Consider the following 17,150-nt stretch of genomic DNA (forward strand, 5'->3'; position numbering starts at 1 on the left):
TGAAGAGGACGGGCACATCTGTCCGCACAGATAACCCGCGGCAGAACGGCGTCGATTCTCACGACATTCTTCTTCATCGTCGTCGTCAGCCATGATCTAGCCACTGCCGGATGAAGGCATCCTTGCGAGATGTTGTTTTATCTCGTGGTCGTGCGATGTAGCGAGCCATCTCACCGATCCTCCCCCGCAACCCGACGCCTGCGAGCTGATCTCATTGTTCCGTCTCTGCGGTGGCTGTCCTCGCGGGCTACGTGTGCCCTTGTTTGTCTGGCACTCCGTTGCAGTGGTGGACAAGCACAAATAATAATTCTAGATTTGAATCTTTCGTGACTGCAAGGATTCATACTCTTAGTTCTTTCGGTAAAGTCACGAAACGTCGTGATTTTTTCTTTTTTATTGTTTTATTTTTATTAATTTTAATTTCATTTTTTACCTACGTGACTTTACCGAAAGAACTAAGAGTACAAATAATAATAATAGGCGACGTGATATGCACAAGCCCACTCACTTTTCTTAACATTCAAAATTATGTCTTTAATCTGCGTATGTTCTATAATCCATTAGAGATTAGGTGTACGGCTTGTCAAAACATAAACATCTCAGCAGGTGCCATTTCTCACTCAATATATACAACATTGCGCTTATGCATCATCAATTCGTCAATGTATTGTTGATTCTTAATCTCACAATACAAGCATCATATCAACTCGTGTGCGTCATGTTGTCATGGATTCAGATGCGCCTGTGTAGTCAAGAGTGGCCGCTGCATTCACCTATATTCATAAAAACAAGAAGAATCTATCCTTAATCTAATCGTGATTCTGAATGTTGACCATTAATCGAATTGCTAGCGCGGTGGATGGGGAATTGTTCCACCTAATATTACATTTATTTGTTCAATGAAGCGCATCAGGGCGCCTTTAATACTTGGCAAATGAGAGCCCGTTGAGATTCATTCTCGGGTGATCTGTCTGCTGAGATGATCCCTTTTAACAAGATGAATGTGGAGTGCCTAATTAAGTGAAGACACTTATTATAATTACATAAATTAGCTGTGGATAATTAAACATTTCTGGGAGTTTGGGCTGCAACCCGGCACAATGGCCTACACTTGCCAAGGATGTCACAGGTCAGAGGATTATGAGGCATGGAGTGTGAATATTACCGGATAAGGATTTAGGACAGGGTGACAGAATTACAAAAGGGGCTCGCGAGTGGGTTAAGGTGGGGGGGTTGTACAAGGGATACGGTTATGCTAATAACGGTTAGCTATTTAACAATACGATTCCATCTATTTGTCGACCAAAAATATTACCGAGTCTCAAGATCCCTTTTTTCAAGAGGGTCCTGATTTTGGATGTCAGGGCAATTGCTTTGAATTGAGTTTTTTGTATGGTCGGAGGGAAATTGGCGTATGCGGAGAGAAGAAAAATCGCACCTTGCGTCGGAGGGGATAATACTCAACGCTCCGTATAACAATATTGCTATATCGTGCTGGTGCATATACGCGGACAGAAACTAAACCGACTCGTCAACAACACTGCACTGAAGAGAAAGAAAAGAATCGGTGACTATTTGAGCAATGGATCTTCTTCACTGCTACGAAGAAGGGCCAATCCCATAAACACCACTCATCATGTATACTTGATTTGACGTTTTCGTGACTGCAGGAATCCATACTCTTTGGTTATTTCGATAAAGTCACGTAGGTATAAATGTTTTAATAATAAAATACGACGTTTCGATCGCAACCCAAGCAGTTTAACACGTAGGCTTTCGCGACCAATGTTATTCATAATCAACGTTTTTGGGTTTAGATCGCGTTTATTTATAAATGTGTCGTAACCCTCCACCACCCGACACGGCCAATCAGTAAAAATGTGTCACGTTGACAAAGACAAATAGTTCACTGCTTTAGCCCACCGGTGTGTTGAAGCCACAATATTTACAATTTGAGTACGACGTTTAGCTGGTAATTGCAACCAGCATCATTGGGCAATCGTCATCAGGTAGAAAGATACAGCCGTATAACTGCTCAACAAGCTGAACAAGCAGTTCTACGGCTGTATCTTTCTACCTGATGACGATTGCTTGTGTTGCGATCGAAACGTCGTCATTTATTATTTAAAAAATTATACCGACGTGACTTTACCGAAAGAACCAAAGAGTATTATGGATACTGTTTATATATATGTGGCGAGTCCGTGCGTAGCAGGTTTTTTGTTTTTACACGCGTTGTCGCGACAACAGGGTTGTTATATTTGGGGGGAATACTTTTCGAAGAACGCGGAACGCGCGACATCATAAGGCGGTTTCTGAGCGGTCGGTGACAAACGACTCTCTTGAGTCGCGAGGCTGAGAGTGGCACAGCGATCCAGTCCACGGAATCAAAGAGTGCGCGTCGGCGTATCGTCATCTCGGTTCTGCGATCCGCCGTGGGACGACTGCAGGCCGAGTTAACAGTGCACACGCGGTTCAGTAACTCGGTAAATCCCTTGCTTGACGCGGCACTTTTGAGGCACGCGTTTACCGCGATCAACGAGGGCTTAACGAAACATTGTCGTGACTGCCGAGTCTGGACCAGATGGGTTAGCGCACCGATTTTCCGTGCTGCCATCTGCTGGCCACCCCGTAGCACAGCGGGGTTGCGAGTGCCGTGCGTCGTGCGTGATGGCACCAAAAAACACCCTTGCCCGATGAAGCATTCAATCACCGGGGCGATATTCTCCGCCGTTGTATTGCCGCTCGAGTTCCTTGAGCGTTGGAGATATTTCGCGCGCAGGAGGTGGGTGGTTCATCCTCTTTGGCTTTTTCGGTAAAGTCACGTAGGTGAAAACAAAATAAATAATGTATTTTTATTTTATTTTGCTTTCACCTACGTGACTTTACCGAAAAAAGCCTACAGAGTATGGATCCTTGCAGTCACGAAAACTTCAAATCTAGGAAGTGGTTCGTTCGGCATTGCCACGCGTGGTGCGGTTCGCGCGTCCGTCCGGGCCATCGTGGAAAGAGTAGGCCAAAGTATCCTCGACGGGCTCTCGAGAGCTCCTCGTGGCCGAGGCCGTTCCAGCAGATGGTGTGGAGCGAGCCAGAGGCATTGCAGGGCCTTGCGCCTCCGACGTTTCACGCGCCCTGGGATTCCTCGGCCAGGAATCGCAGGGCGCGCGCGGTTCGGCGAGCAACGTCGCCACAGCGAGTGGGGCCCGGCTGCTTTACGGAGCGCGCGGAGGCAAAAGCGTTGCTCGTTTGCTCCACACCCGCTCCCACGAAACAAAGCGAGTAACAAACCCCCGGACACGCGCGAATGATGACTGAACCGAACGAGATGAGCAGACGAAACACAGAGAGAGAGAGAAAGAAAAAAAATATACCACATCGCTAAGATATAATTCATAAATCAGCAATCGAAGAGGAGCAAACGGGTTTTTTTTTGCCGTTCGCATAATAAAGGCAATAAGGAGCGCGGGGAGGAATAAAAGGCTGGCGCGGTTAGTTAATGTGACTGACGGGGCGGCTTTACAGAGCAGCGTGACGAGGGAGATTCTCTCTCGCACGGCGCCCTCAAATGCGAAAGCATCTCATTTAGTGTAGCGCTGTAGCGACCTGATTGGCGAGTGTTATTTTGAGGTTGGCGGTTTAAGGCGCGCCGTGTATAAATGAGAGGGGCTGGTAATTTCCCCCGCACGCCCATCAGCTCTGACAGCTCCTGACAGGCGCCTCTGTGGACGCGGCTTCCTCGAGCCCGGGCAGACAACAACGAGGGGCGTCCAAACGCCTCGGCAATCAGACGAGGCGGGCGGGTGACTGCACGAGCAGCGGCGAGGGGAGGAGGATGAGGATGTGTGGGGGGGGAGATTGTGTGGGGTGCGGGTGGGGTGGCTGCTCGTGGTGGTGTGGGAAAAAGACTGGACGACAATTGCAAGAGGCTAATGAACAATATCAGAAACTGCGTATTACCCTAAAGTGCATGTGGCCTTGTAAATTAGTTTCGCATCTATATTCAAAACGAGCAGAATGTACCGGGGGTTTTGTACCTGTGGATGACAATAATAGGGCTGCGGATATTTGCATAAGATTGAATTCTGGTGTTTGGTGAATAATTATACCAAGCTGTGGATTTTTTTCTTTTATATGAATATGAAATGTTCAAGGCAAAGTCACAGGATGTATCTTGTCAATGTCGTTTATTATTTTTGTTGTTACATTTGGTTATGATTTAAAGTGACGAAACAAACATGGTAAATAGTGTGAGTTTTAAACCACGCGAAAGATGGAAACTCGTATATTGAACCAACGATAAACAAAACCCATTGTTGATTTAACCACGTTAACAAACTTGTATATACGATGTTGATCAACTTACCCCGTGCAGATTCAACATATATGCGAATTGCTACATAAAAGTCCCCAGCTTTTGATTTGTCTCAGAGGTCTAATTGCAAAGCTTAGCTATATTACCAGAATAATCACAGGCAATGGTTAACAAACAAATTGCTCACCTACTTAACGGCACAAATACGTGGGAATTATCGAAAGGTGAACCGATGTGATTAACCAACATGTCACAAAATGAATAGGATACCAAAGAAAAAAATATGTGGAATATAAGTGGAAATTAATAATTGTGTAAATGTTTACTTATAAATTTGTGACTGCAGGAATTTATATTATTGGTTCTTTCGGTAAAGTCACAGACAGAAAATAAAAAAAATGTATTTTAATTGAAGACAGAAGCTTGTGTTGCCTCCGAAACGTCGTGATTTAATTTAGTTGTTTTTTAATTACATTTTTTACCTACGTGACTTTACCGAAAAAAACAAAGAGTATGAATCCTTGCAGTCACGAAAACTTCAAATCTAGAATTATTTTAATTGTATTTTCTATTTTATATTAATCATTGTATGTTTCTCGCCGTGACAATATGGATCTTCAAAATGGTCACCGACTCAAGAGACTGGAACAAAATTCTTAAGAACGCACAAAACAAGCATGGAGAGGTTTGCACACTTCGAAATAAACTCTGAAAAGGAGAACACCTTAAAGGAGAACACCTTAAAGGTGAACACCTCGATCATAGAACATGCACAGGAAATGAACATCACATTTGAAAGGAAGCTAAGCGGGCTTGGACAGGACACACAGCTGACGGCGTGACAATGTCCAATGATCAAGGAAGGCGGCAGAGCGGCAGTCAAACCGAACAACGCGCTCCAAGCGCACGTCCACCGTGGACATGAAGTGGTGAGATTGGCTCTTGCGCAGGAAGCTTTATGGATAATTGAATCGCAACCGCGATGGTGACGATTTGGGCAGGCGTTCATTGAGCTGTGGGATGACTGATAACGCCGATAATGCCGCACGGAAGCATTTCCCCGTTCACGTGCAGGAAGTGCGAAAGCATTTTCATAGTTTTTGTTGCGCATGATATAGTATTATTTGAGAAATGTACAGATTAGTTTTATGATCCGTAGTAATTCTATATTTCATTTGGAAAGCTGTTAACAATATAGGAAACATACCTGTGATTGTAGGAAAATATTTGTGTACGTGTTTATTGGTTGTCGTATATTCCGAGCAAAAAAATTACTTGGCTAGTTTCTCAGCACAAGATAAAATGTGCGGCTAAGGCATCGCTGACTACGCCCGTCGGTTGGTGATGTCTACTTTTTAACAACTCTCAAGTTGGTGACATTGGAAGTGTCTGTGACACTTCGGCTGTGTGTGTACATATACGTGTGGCTGTGCAAAGGCTGTGGAAATCTTATGCAGGTTCAATGCCAAGGTGGCCTCGTTAAAACCACTCCGTATCATCAGGCACGCCTACATAAGCCAGATATTCTATGGCAGAGCAGAGACCTATTTAGGGGTTATTATAGGAATATCTAAAAAGGAAAAACTCATTCAGAATATGGGCTAATGGATTCGTAAGACGTAGAGAGGTCAGAGACTATGTCTGAAATTGCTCCATAGCTCTTAAAATATGGTATCATCTGGGTGCACACGCCCGCCATCCAAGTGGCTCTGGACGTGCTCCTCAAACTTCTGCTGATCCATGTCTGGTGGATACTGGTTCTTGCACAAGGGGCACTCCTTCCAGTGGCTCTGCACGTGCTCTTCAAAGTCCCCCTGGTTGTAGTCTGGTGGGAAGTTGATTTCGCAGATAGGACAACGCTTTCTCATCCTGCACACCAGCGCACACATACACACACGAGGCCACAGCAGGGCACAGGTGAGAACGCAAAAGAATTGGCAATATTTGTCCAAGTGCAGAGCTTTTTTTCGACTCATTGTTGGATGGCATCCCCTCGTGCGTTGCGAATTATGGAGGGGGGGGTTGTTTTAATCATACCTTTACCGAGCATGTTAGTGTGGACTGGTGAAGACAGGGAGAATGTGGGAGCACAGAAGTACAGTTCCACAATGTATTTTGCCAGACTGCGCACCACATGACCCTCGCCAGCCTGAGATGCATGGTGGAGGTCGCCCATCCAAGCACTATCGATGCTCAACCCGAGTTAGTTTCCGAGATCTGATGGCATCGTGTGCATCCTCCACGACTTTGTCAAAGACAATATATTTTGCATGACAATTACACAACTGTATACATTCATTGTCACAGAAAAAACACAATGTGACTGCACTTGGGGTGGTGTAACAGTATAGATGTCCATAATCTCTGCCCTGTTCATCTGCTCGAAAGGGTCATTGCAATAAACGTCAGCCACCTATATATATTTTTTAACATTGTGTAAATGAAGACTGATGATTAACATCATTAGACATTACCTAAAAGTACACTTCATCATGTAATTAATTGTCTATAAAACTGGATGATCACAAAATAACATGTTTGGTCGATTCCTAAATGACTGGTTCAGTGTGAACAGTTTTATTACAATTATATCTGTCATTACTCTTTTATACCCAGGAAAGCCTCAGAATTCAAATACTCCGTTTTCCAGTGGGGGGGGGTCCTGCAGTATTGGGATGTTTGGCCAACACATTAAAAAAATTGCCATGGGAGGAAACCGGAGAACCCATGCAGAACGGTGAGAGAACATACTAAATCCATCAAGGCTTTATAGACACTGTCCTGTAACCGGATGTTACAATACTTCTGTGTATAAGTAATTTTTTAAAAATCACCACTTACGTTTCGAATGAAAGGGGTTCCGGCTCCTGCTGTAGTTGATTTCCGTCAACATTCTGAAGGGTGCCACACAGACGAACATTTAAAGCCCAGCTTATGCAACACCTCAATAAAGAATTGTGATTCCCAGAAGTGATGCACACGTAAAGTCGTTCATTATTATGGCAACTCAATATATGGAATTTCGCAATCACGTTACTTACAAATTAGAGAACTAATTCCATATACGATACGTTAAAATAAACATTTACGGAATTTTTTATCTTTACATATATATTTTTTAGGGGGGGGGGTACACAATCCATTTGTCCTCCAGGTGGTTTTCAAGGAATGCTTTTCGGGCGATACCACAGACTTCGTGCCACAGCCCAAGCAAGCTTAGCTTAATTTGGTTCGGGCCTTTGCGTTGACCACACCTGGTAGGGTACTGTGCAGGGAATCGCCCGTTTTCAATGTAGTTGCTTCGGTAAAAAGTAAGTCAACATGTCTGGAAAGAGGCCACTTGAGTGCCAGTGATAGTAATGGCACTCAATGTGATCACCACGGTTTATAATAAGTACTGTACAGTTTTTTTCATTTCGAGACTTATTTTGGGTATTATTAGTATAATTTCATCATGAGTTTATTGATTTTTACATAAAATGTGCTTACAAAAGGTTTGCTGCATTCTGACGTGCGATTTTATTATGTCTTGTGGCCGATTTTTTTTCCATATCCTAACGCATTTACAATTATTTATCTGGAAGCCAATGGGAAAATAGTGTTCGATAAACGGAATTTAGCTTTAGGGACACCTTTTCAGGAATGTATCCATTCCGCATATTGAGAGATGATGCCCGTACTGTATCGAATATAACATTTGCATGCAGCACACAATTCTACCGAAATTACCACCACCGAAACAAAACACTGCACGGTCTTATGAAATAAAATAATGTCGACAAAGCAAAAAGACCAGAACAATTCTTTGTAAGCATTTTACATCAACGTAACTGCAACAGATCGAGAAATAGCTTCTAATTTATAAATGCTATCCATAATGCAAAAGAGACAGGTAATAATTAAACCACTTTGTCACAAGGAAGTTGCCGTTTGCAGTACACGGTGTTTTCTCTAACAGAGTTCATGCGCAGAGAGGTGCCCCGATGGGAGACAATTACTCTCGCACTGAAAGCTAATTAAAGGCTGAATGTGTCCCTCGGGAGTCTTTCACGGCTGCAAGCTCGCTCCCAGAATGGGTGCTGCCTACCATTTCACATTACCCACAAACAGCTTCTGTTTATTTTTTGTTGTTTGACACATAGTGAGGATAAAAACCATCAGGGTGGTTGATAGCCTGTATGATCCAAAATCCCATCTTCTCTGCCACAAAAACAGCAATCTCGGATATCAATCTCTGCAATGCGGATCGAAGAGGCTGTGCCATTCCTTGGGCCATGATGGATCTTTTATCCTTTAGCCTTGTAATCAGAGCGCTCATCGCTTCTGAAGATCGCACCCTCCCTGGATAAGAGTCTTGCTGTTGATCTTTCACTTACGGGAGGACACTTAGGCAAGAAAGTAATCTGTCACGAGAGCCTAAACGGCACGCCAGGGATCACTTTACTTCCAGATGAACTGCTCTTCACTGCCGCTCACCAAAACTTGATTCCCGTAATAGGGAATTGAGCAGGGTTTGCAGCAGGGGTCTGTGGAAATGTTCTTTCAGCCAATGTGCAGTCAAGGAGGCTGTCTCAGTGATAATGCCTACTGAATCGAATTCTTAATAGCTAAACTGACAAGCTGGCCCACGATGGAAAAAAAAGCTCACGTGACACCGTAAAGACAAACAGTGGTAGGCAGGACAATATAAGACGGATGATGGCTTCAGTGCAACACTGCGAGGTCGGGGAAACATTTTCAAAATCACTTTCGCGGGTCGCGATGTTTTTTTGTGTGTGTTGCGAACCGTCGTATTACAGACGCCACAAGCACCCAATTACCGGCGCCATCTCCAAGCTCGTTTACCTCCAAACGCAATTCAACACGTTGCATAAAATATCAACCTAGTTTAGATTTTGCAACCGGGTTTTTGCTATTAACGATATCACCATCCGTTCGGTTAAACGCGGCTAGCGAGCAGCCCCTAATAGAAAAAATAAATTTCAACAAAGCATCAGATGCAAAATTCTGTAGGAAATACATTTCAAAGCCAATCATAAAATCCTCACCGCTGGGGGGGGGGGGGGGGGGGAAGGCTCTTATGACCTGCGGAAAGCACAGAAGGCCTAACCAGCCTGAGACACGGGGAGGTTATCGCTGTATTGATGAAGGCTGGAGAGGGGGCCTCCAGCTGACAGGTTCAGCGTCAGTCTCTCTCCTGCCGCGTGACAGAGGCCAGTGGACCATGGCCGGTGCTGTCAGCGGCCCAGGCTGGATGCTCCCTCCCCTCTAAACGACCGCTGATTGACCGTAACGAGGCAGCGGGCTGACATCGGCTGAGGAGACAGCCATCACTCATGCCGATTTGTCTGCAAACCCTCTCCGCCCCCCCCCCCCAAAGCATAACCCCCCCTTCTCCATCGCCCTACCACCTAGGTCACCGACGCCCAACGCGGGCTGTCATCTGACCACTCTTCGTTCTCCACCCCCCCCCCCACCCCGGCACAAATCATACGCGCACACATTTGAGCGCATTTCTCTTCTCGTGCCACTTAAGAACTGCGGATGCAGCTACAGAGAAAAAGAGGCGAGACGTTCTGGGGTTGGGTGGCTCGGAAAATCTCAATTCGGTAGTAAACCATCAAACGGGCCAATTAAACGTAGATGATTTGGAGCGGGTGATGGCCAGCCATTCTGTTTGAAAGCGTGGCGTTGGACTGCCAATGCCGCACTCTAAACCGCCACAACCAACAAAGTGTTGGCTTGAAAGGGGCGGGGGGACACAGGCCAAGGGCAAACAAATAGCTATCAAAAACACGATTGCGAAGAGAGCTTCGGTACAATACCTGCAAAATGCTTGTAGCTGACATCCTCATTTTTGTAATTTGTAATTGTAATTTGTAATTTTTTTGCAAATGAGCCACATGAGAAATATCACAAGCAGATGGCGAATGAAGAAATAAATAGCGCCCTTTCTTCTTTTAATCAAGGATCACTGTCAGCACATCCCTGCAAATGATGCTCAGCTGGATCTGTTTTCAACAGCTGTTATGTGCCAGCACGCTATTTATATATGCTGTGCAGATGCAGATGAGACCATTACATCTGATATTGTTTGTTGCGATTACATCACAGTATGCAAACATGCAAGGCACTTAACTAGCAACAATTATTTTATGAGGGATGCATTATTTTGGGGGTTTAAGTAGTCGAATTGGCCGATGGCAAGTATTGCCTACAAATTAAAAAAAATCTGAAAAAAAATAACCAATTTAAAGCAGCTTAACTGTGTCCAATGGCAAAACTTTATAATGTATGCACCACGGTATCGGCAGCGGTTCAATTAATGCCTCCTAACTAATAGCGTTACTCATCTGTTAAACATAGCAGAATTCTACAAGAGCGCAGAGGGTAATAAATGACACCAATACGCGTATTCCTAATAGCATATCACACATTAAAATGCTGGACGTAAAATAGCCCTGGAGGATATATCGGAGGATTAACACACTCTGCAATAAACCGACCTTTATCTTTATTGACAAGCGTGCTGCATGTGGATTAATCAGAAATGCATTACAGAGAGTCAATGTGGCAACCCCTTTAGAGGATTTAAAGTGCCGTTTCTTGCTGTGCGGCTCTCCCCTAATCCGCGCAATCCCCACCTAACGGCAGACAAATAACGAGGCATGGGCCCTGTCCGAAGGGACGTCAATAAACAACTTATTAGCGCAAGAGAGAGCTGGCAGCCCAATTACTGAGCGAGCGGGGTTGGGCAGGAAGCGGCAAGGGATGCTCCATTCCCTTATCCTACAGCCGGGGCAGAGGCCACGCAGTTCAAGCCAGCCCCTCCATCAAATAAAAAATATGATATTCATCAAACAAGGCCTGCCCCCCACTACAGCAAAGCGCTCCGGGGTAAGACGCCCGTGTAAAAAAAAAAAGCGCGCTATTAGCATATTGCCTAACGGAGTATGACCACGAACGTAACTTACATTTTTCTGCGATAATTCAGCGACGGGCGTCCCTTCCAAAATAACAATTGTGCGCAAAATATAGAGTGCGTGCTAAATTAATGTGCTATTTGTAAAAAAAAAAATAGGAGGGGAAAAAACAACAAGTCCCAAAACACTGAATGTGGCGGCGAACCATTTTTTTTTGCTTGAGCAAGACAAAATGAAAATAGCATATTTCCAATTTGTTACATATAAATAGCCTAAACGTGAAGCCTGTTTGGCGAAATTACGATAAAATGAAGCGCGCGCGGTATTTCGTTACATTGTTATTTTAAGCGAGCATAAGATGCCTGAAATGAATGTGCTCTCCGAGCCTCCCAGAACTGGTTGAATTGCAAATGTGTTCTCCTAAGTTCCTAAGTGGCAGGGCCTGGTTACGCTGAGCGCCTTTTTAACAAACAGGATTACGGGAGGCGGCCGCGCGCGGGGTGAATGAGCACTATGCTAGCGGCAGGCTGCAGCTCTTCCAGAGACTGTCAATACGTAAGAACGCCGAGCTCTCTTAACACTTCTACCCTGCTGACCGGCTTAGCCATAAGAAAAATATTTAAGAATCCTAAGCCGTTCAGATCCAACGTATGATATTTGAACAATTCTATAATCCTTCCAAATATTTGTTAGGTTTATATTTTCCTGACAAAAAGGTGTGCACATACCTAACGTTAAATGAACGCATGGCGAGTTTCAATCCGGCGCAGCAAATCGGCATAAACATCCGTTTCGGTTTGTGTTTTTTTTTAATGACTTGGGCAAAAGGGCAAAGTCGAAAAAATAGCAAAAGTGAGCGTGCGGAGTAGCGCATGCGGAAGGAGCCTTGGTCACACAAAGAGATTATCCTTCGCGAGTTTTCCGACACGTTACAGTGGGAAGGGAGACGCTCCGGGATGCTGTAAAAAGCGTTAATACGACGGCACTCTGGACTTGGCACGATGAGAGGGGATCCTAAAGCGAGGCATCAATTAGGGTCAAAGCGAGTCGTTTGTAACGCGGGAGGGCGACGGCTGCCCGCTGGAGGAAGCCGGGCCTCACGCCGACGCCGGGCTGGCAGCCTGCTCGCGCCAGCTGTTAGAGCCGCGGGTTCTGCCCATCGGCCCCGCGTGCCGATACGGTGAGGCCCCTGGCAAGGCGCGAAGTGGTAGCGGCGATAACGACGAAGACGACGACACTGACGAAAATTATCTTGCGCGCGCGCGCACGCGCGTACACACGAGAGATCGCATGGCACGTTTAAGCAGGACTGGACCACAAAACATGGACAATGTTTCTTTTCTTAGGCACAATTAAAGCAAAGTGAAATAAATTAAGCTGTAAACAGGGTAAACGTGTTAACACGACGGCACTTTCGACTTGGCACGATGAGATGGGGGATCCTATAACGAGACAACAATTATAGATAAATCAATCAAGGAATTAGTAAAATATGAAAAAGGAAACGCAAGTAGGGGTGAAAAATGGTTGCGGGACATGAAAACAGCGGACTCCCACTAATCCGGAGGTGTACACTCCAGATGGGGTCTATGATGTTTTTGTTGTTAAATTACAATGAAAGAGGGCGATGGCATCGTGATGTCAATCCACTCGCTCTATTCAACTGCGATCCATCCGCACATGTGCCACGTACAGCGGCAAGTTCTCACCACACTGTCACCACGCCGCACGTAAACGCCCTACTACAAGTAAACGTTTTCCACCAGAATTCATTTGCTCATCCACAATTGATCTGCTACAGATTAGTAGAAGTCTACTGTGCCAAATAAAAAAAAATTATAAATTAAAAAAGGCCAAATGATAAAATAATTTCCACAGCAGGCAAGCCGACTCGTGAGTATTTCGGAATGCTTTACCTGCTCATTACGGTAATCTCGACGGAATGGTTGATTCTTGACCACATGGTGTGGGTAGGGGCCTGTGCTGACCACGGGCTTGTGAAGCCATGGGTTGCATATCCCACAGTTGCCTAGCATGCCTGAGAAGACATAACACTTTACTGCTCGCGTCCCAGGCACACCGGACAGCCAACACAATGGCAAGCTCTCAGCTTGCAAACGCATTGGCGCAGAGGAAAACACAATGTCAAAATGCTCGTCCTTTGCAAATATTGCTGCACACCCATGTGCTGCTAGCTTGCGCTTACCGCCACTAGCGCCACCCTGCCCCGTGTCGCACTTCTCTTCCAGAAATGCAAACTTTTTCTGAACAAGGATAAAAACAATACATATCACGGACAAGATCACATGCTCGTAGCTGAAGCCCCTACGTTAATTGGAAGTAAAGACTTGGTGAAAGATTTTCTTTCTGAATATTAAATGTAATTCTGTCTGCTGTCAGAACGTGCAACAGATGTTGCCTTGTAGAGATATCCTGAGGCTTCGTGTCCCGGGCTGACCGACGAGAGTTTAAAAGTCCCGCTAATTGAATAAAATACTTTAAAATAACTGTGACAGCATTATGGCAACACTCCCATATTTTATTTTATCAATCCAGTCCATCACTAGGGTGCTATAGAATGATTTTCAAAAGAGTTTTGTTCTCACAATGGAAGTTAAACTCGGGCAGGACAGCTCATGACTTGCAGCCTGGTTTTAAATGGCGATGGAAAACATGGTTTTGTTCATGTTTTCAGTTGCATCTCCATTTTTAAATGTGTTAACAACACCTGATAGCAATACAGCAGACTCCCAATAATCAGAATCAATCGAGAGCAATATCCTTCTTGGATGAGCAAAAAAATCCCAGCCGACAAAAAAAAACAATCGACATTCAAAGGAAGGCTGCGTCAAGTGACATTTAAATGCTTGTAAACACGATGCGGAGCAAGCCAGCGGATGGCTCGCGACACGCTGCTGCACTTTGTACTTGCAAAACACTCGAGGGAGGAAAGTGTTGATGAGTTTGTCCACATATTTTATCGAATTATTAAATTATTTGACGGCTGGAAGAAAGCACCTAGCGTTGCAGATAGTGTACCCAGTGGCAGAGTGTGGTGGGCACGGGCTCCAGTTCAAGAGAAGAAATTGGGCCTACGTCTAAGTTATGCCACTGGGTCTCCCCAGAGCAAAGGACGCATTGTAATGTTTTTCATAGCAGGTGACAGTCAGTGTGCAGTGTGGTCAACAAACATGGTATTTTTATTCTCTCAACAGGCCATGGCATTTGCAAACCGATGAAGAGTCGATTCTTTGCCATCATTTTCTATTATTTCTCGTTTTATCAGTCTCATTTGTACATTTTTATCTTGCTCCATTAGCCAATGTAACATGATCATATCATTTGCTGATTATTTGCATAAAGAATCCATTCCCACGTGCACGATTTCAATGCGTGTATTGCGAGCGTAAGAATCGAATTTGACGAACGTACTAATCCATCGTTACAAGTCTCGTACCAATCTGTAGCAAGGTGAAATATCGTGACTGCCCATACAGCCGTCGCTAACGCTAGGTTTGTTTCAAGAGGATGGGGGAGGGGGGGAAGGAAAGTTACTTCACGCAAACGAGAACGCTTTCTGGATGACACACACTTGCAGATTAGTGGGAGTCGATTGAATTCACAGCGCACGCGACACAATGTGCATCCGGGCCCAGCGAAACGACGGCCAACGTTCCACGCGACGGGAATAAATACCGGCGACTCTTATTGACGTGGCAAATTCGCAGCACCGGCCCCGCGTCGCCAAAGACTGCAAGCTTCAGCAGAAACAAATTACTCTGTTATGATGCCAAGGTTACGAGCGACACAAATTGCAGGCGGCGTGCGTGCGGACCCAGCCGCCGCCAGAGTGTGACCCGTGACAGCTTCCTCCACGATGACAGGCCCACATCACTCGCAAGCAGCAAACTCTTACTTCTTTTCATCAATGTCTATCCCACTTGCCGGCCATCGTAAAAAAAAAAAACATTTTTAAGGTCACGCTGGATGTGCTGTAGTCTGAAGGTCAAAATGCGAGCCTAAGAAAATTGAAATCCTGGGAAGAGCCGTGCCCCAATACATCTTCGTTATACATTATGGATTTTTCTATTCTTTTTGACTGCCTCTGTTATCAAAGTCCTTCAAAGGTGCTCATTAAATGGATCCTGTAACCTCTATTACTGCAACAAGCAAAAAAGGCCCATAAACAAATTACCAGCACTCAAATTGCATGTGTGATTTTGTTATATTTTGGTCACGATTTACTTATAGCGGTTCAGCGTGTGATGTATCCATCTTTATTTCCACGTGGCCGACTCACTGTGTATTTATTGTCAGCGCAGGTTGCATGCTCGCCCAACTTCTTATTTTATTATAGATATCACAGCAGCAGCAGATTCCTAACCCACTTTCGAATACATTTTATTCTTAGATTTTCATATAAAAAACGCAATCTTCTTGATAACACTTTTGTACTAAATATGTTATTTAAAAATTGCTCTTTAAATAGTGTACGGGTTGAGCCAGAGGCCAGAGAAACTGAGGGCTATGCAATATTTTAGTCCAACCCTAACCCAGCAGCAGTGCCTCATCGCCACATCGCAACATGCCGTCATTCAGACATTGTGTATGATAAACTCTACTGGCCACATTTGAATGTACAACTTTTCTAATTCTACGGGTAGGTTCACTGCGGCAGCACCTTAGATTTGATGTAGAAGTTTGTTTTAATCTACATTAAATACCTGAACACCACCTACTATAGAGCAGCAACTAATTTGAGCCAAGGACCAATTTAGTATACCGACTATAATCGCCCAAGAATGTCTGTCCTTAAAGGTCGTGACGTCACTCCACATCGACCAGCCCCTCCTCATTAATATTCATGAGCAGGTGACATCCTCCAAATGGACCCCCCCTCATTAATAATCATGAACAGGTGACGTCACTCCACATCGAACAGCCCCCCTTTATTCATAATGATTAAGGTGACGTCCTCCAAATGGACACCCCCCCACCCCCATTCATAAAAATTAGCTACTGATGGCACTCCATGGTGAGGCGCCTCCTCCCCCCTCCCCGGCGTCAACTTACAACCCTCACTACAAAGGCAGAACCCTCACGTCACGCAATCTCCGTAACGCTATTGAGACATCAAAGTAAAAAGGACGTCATGATGAACAAGGGATTATAATCTTAAAATAAAATAGGTCTGTGTCACCGAGCCCTTACAACTTGCACACGCATCAATGCAATATCACGTCGCCATCTGCTTTTCGCTTGCATGTTTCAGATTTACTGCAATACACCCGTCCTTGGACGGACAAAAGGCTCGTTAAACTATCTTCTTGAGAACTGCTTTTTAATATTTAGTTTGTTGTTATTTCCCCGCATCTCCGATTAGCAGTTGGTTACGTACGGTGCGAAAGAAGTTCCGTCTACATACATACAACACCTACCGGGGTTGTCATAACAATAAATAAGAATCGTTTGTGTGCATCTAATACGTTTATCATGAACGTCATTTATATTTTAAAGGCACAATGCCATGACCGTTGCTCCGCATCTCCCTTACCAGATACTCTTCTCTTACAAGCTTCAAGTCTGTGACTGTGGCCACCAGCTCATCGATTTTCCCATCTCTCTCGTGCAGCTGCATCTGTGACATTTCACAAGAAAACAAAGCCTCTTGAATATGCCACACACACCTTTAGTTTACACTGCAAGTGAGCAGGGGATGTTTACATCAATGGATTCTTACTGTTATGATATGTGTATTGAATCCTGTGCACAATAAGAACTACCGAGGGTTTATTTTTTACCGTGCAATGCATGTAATCGCTTCGCAGAAATGCTGAGGCTGCTATGAATTCTACGTGCACCACTGACAAAAAGAATTGATTCGTGACCCCCAAATCATGACCCCGAATCAAGAA

The 17,150-nt window shown here is 44.7% G+C and overlaps 1 protein-coding gene across 4 annotated transcripts in view; it reads right to left on the bottom strand.

Annotated features, from left to right (window-relative positions):
* Positions 1 to 4,167: 4,167 nt before the first annotated feature.
* TAX1BP1 (Tax1 binding protein 1) overlaps positions 4,168 to 17,150 on the bottom strand; it is a 38,887-nt gene continuing 25,904 nt past the window's right edge. For 2 of the 4 annotated variants that reach the window (XM_061554749.1, XM_061554748.1), the window contains exons 17-20: positions 16,790 to 16,873; positions 13,152 to 13,499; positions 7,154 to 7,206; positions 4,168 to 6,181 (exon numbers count right to left, since the gene is read on the bottom strand). In XM_061554749.1, coding sequence (XP_061410733.1) covers positions 5,974 to 6,181; positions 7,154 to 7,206; positions 13,152 to 13,499; positions 16,790 to 16,873 — 693 coding nt within the window. In that variant the 3' untranslated portion in view covers positions 4,168 to 5,973. The remainder of the gene's footprint in view (positions 6,182 to 7,153; positions 7,207 to 13,151; positions 13,500 to 16,789; positions 16,874 to 17,150) is intronic. The other 2 variants (XM_061554750.1, XM_061554751.1) reach the window with 2 other exon arrangements.

This window comes from Lethenteron reissneri, chromosome 20, assembly GCF_015708825.2.
Source record: "Lethenteron reissneri isolate LAM-NWPU_2019-01 chromosome 20, ASM1570882v1, whole genome shotgun sequence".
Lineage (NCBI taxonomy): Eukaryota > Metazoa > Chordata > Hyperoartia > Petromyzontiformes > Petromyzontidae > Lethenteron > Lethenteron reissneri.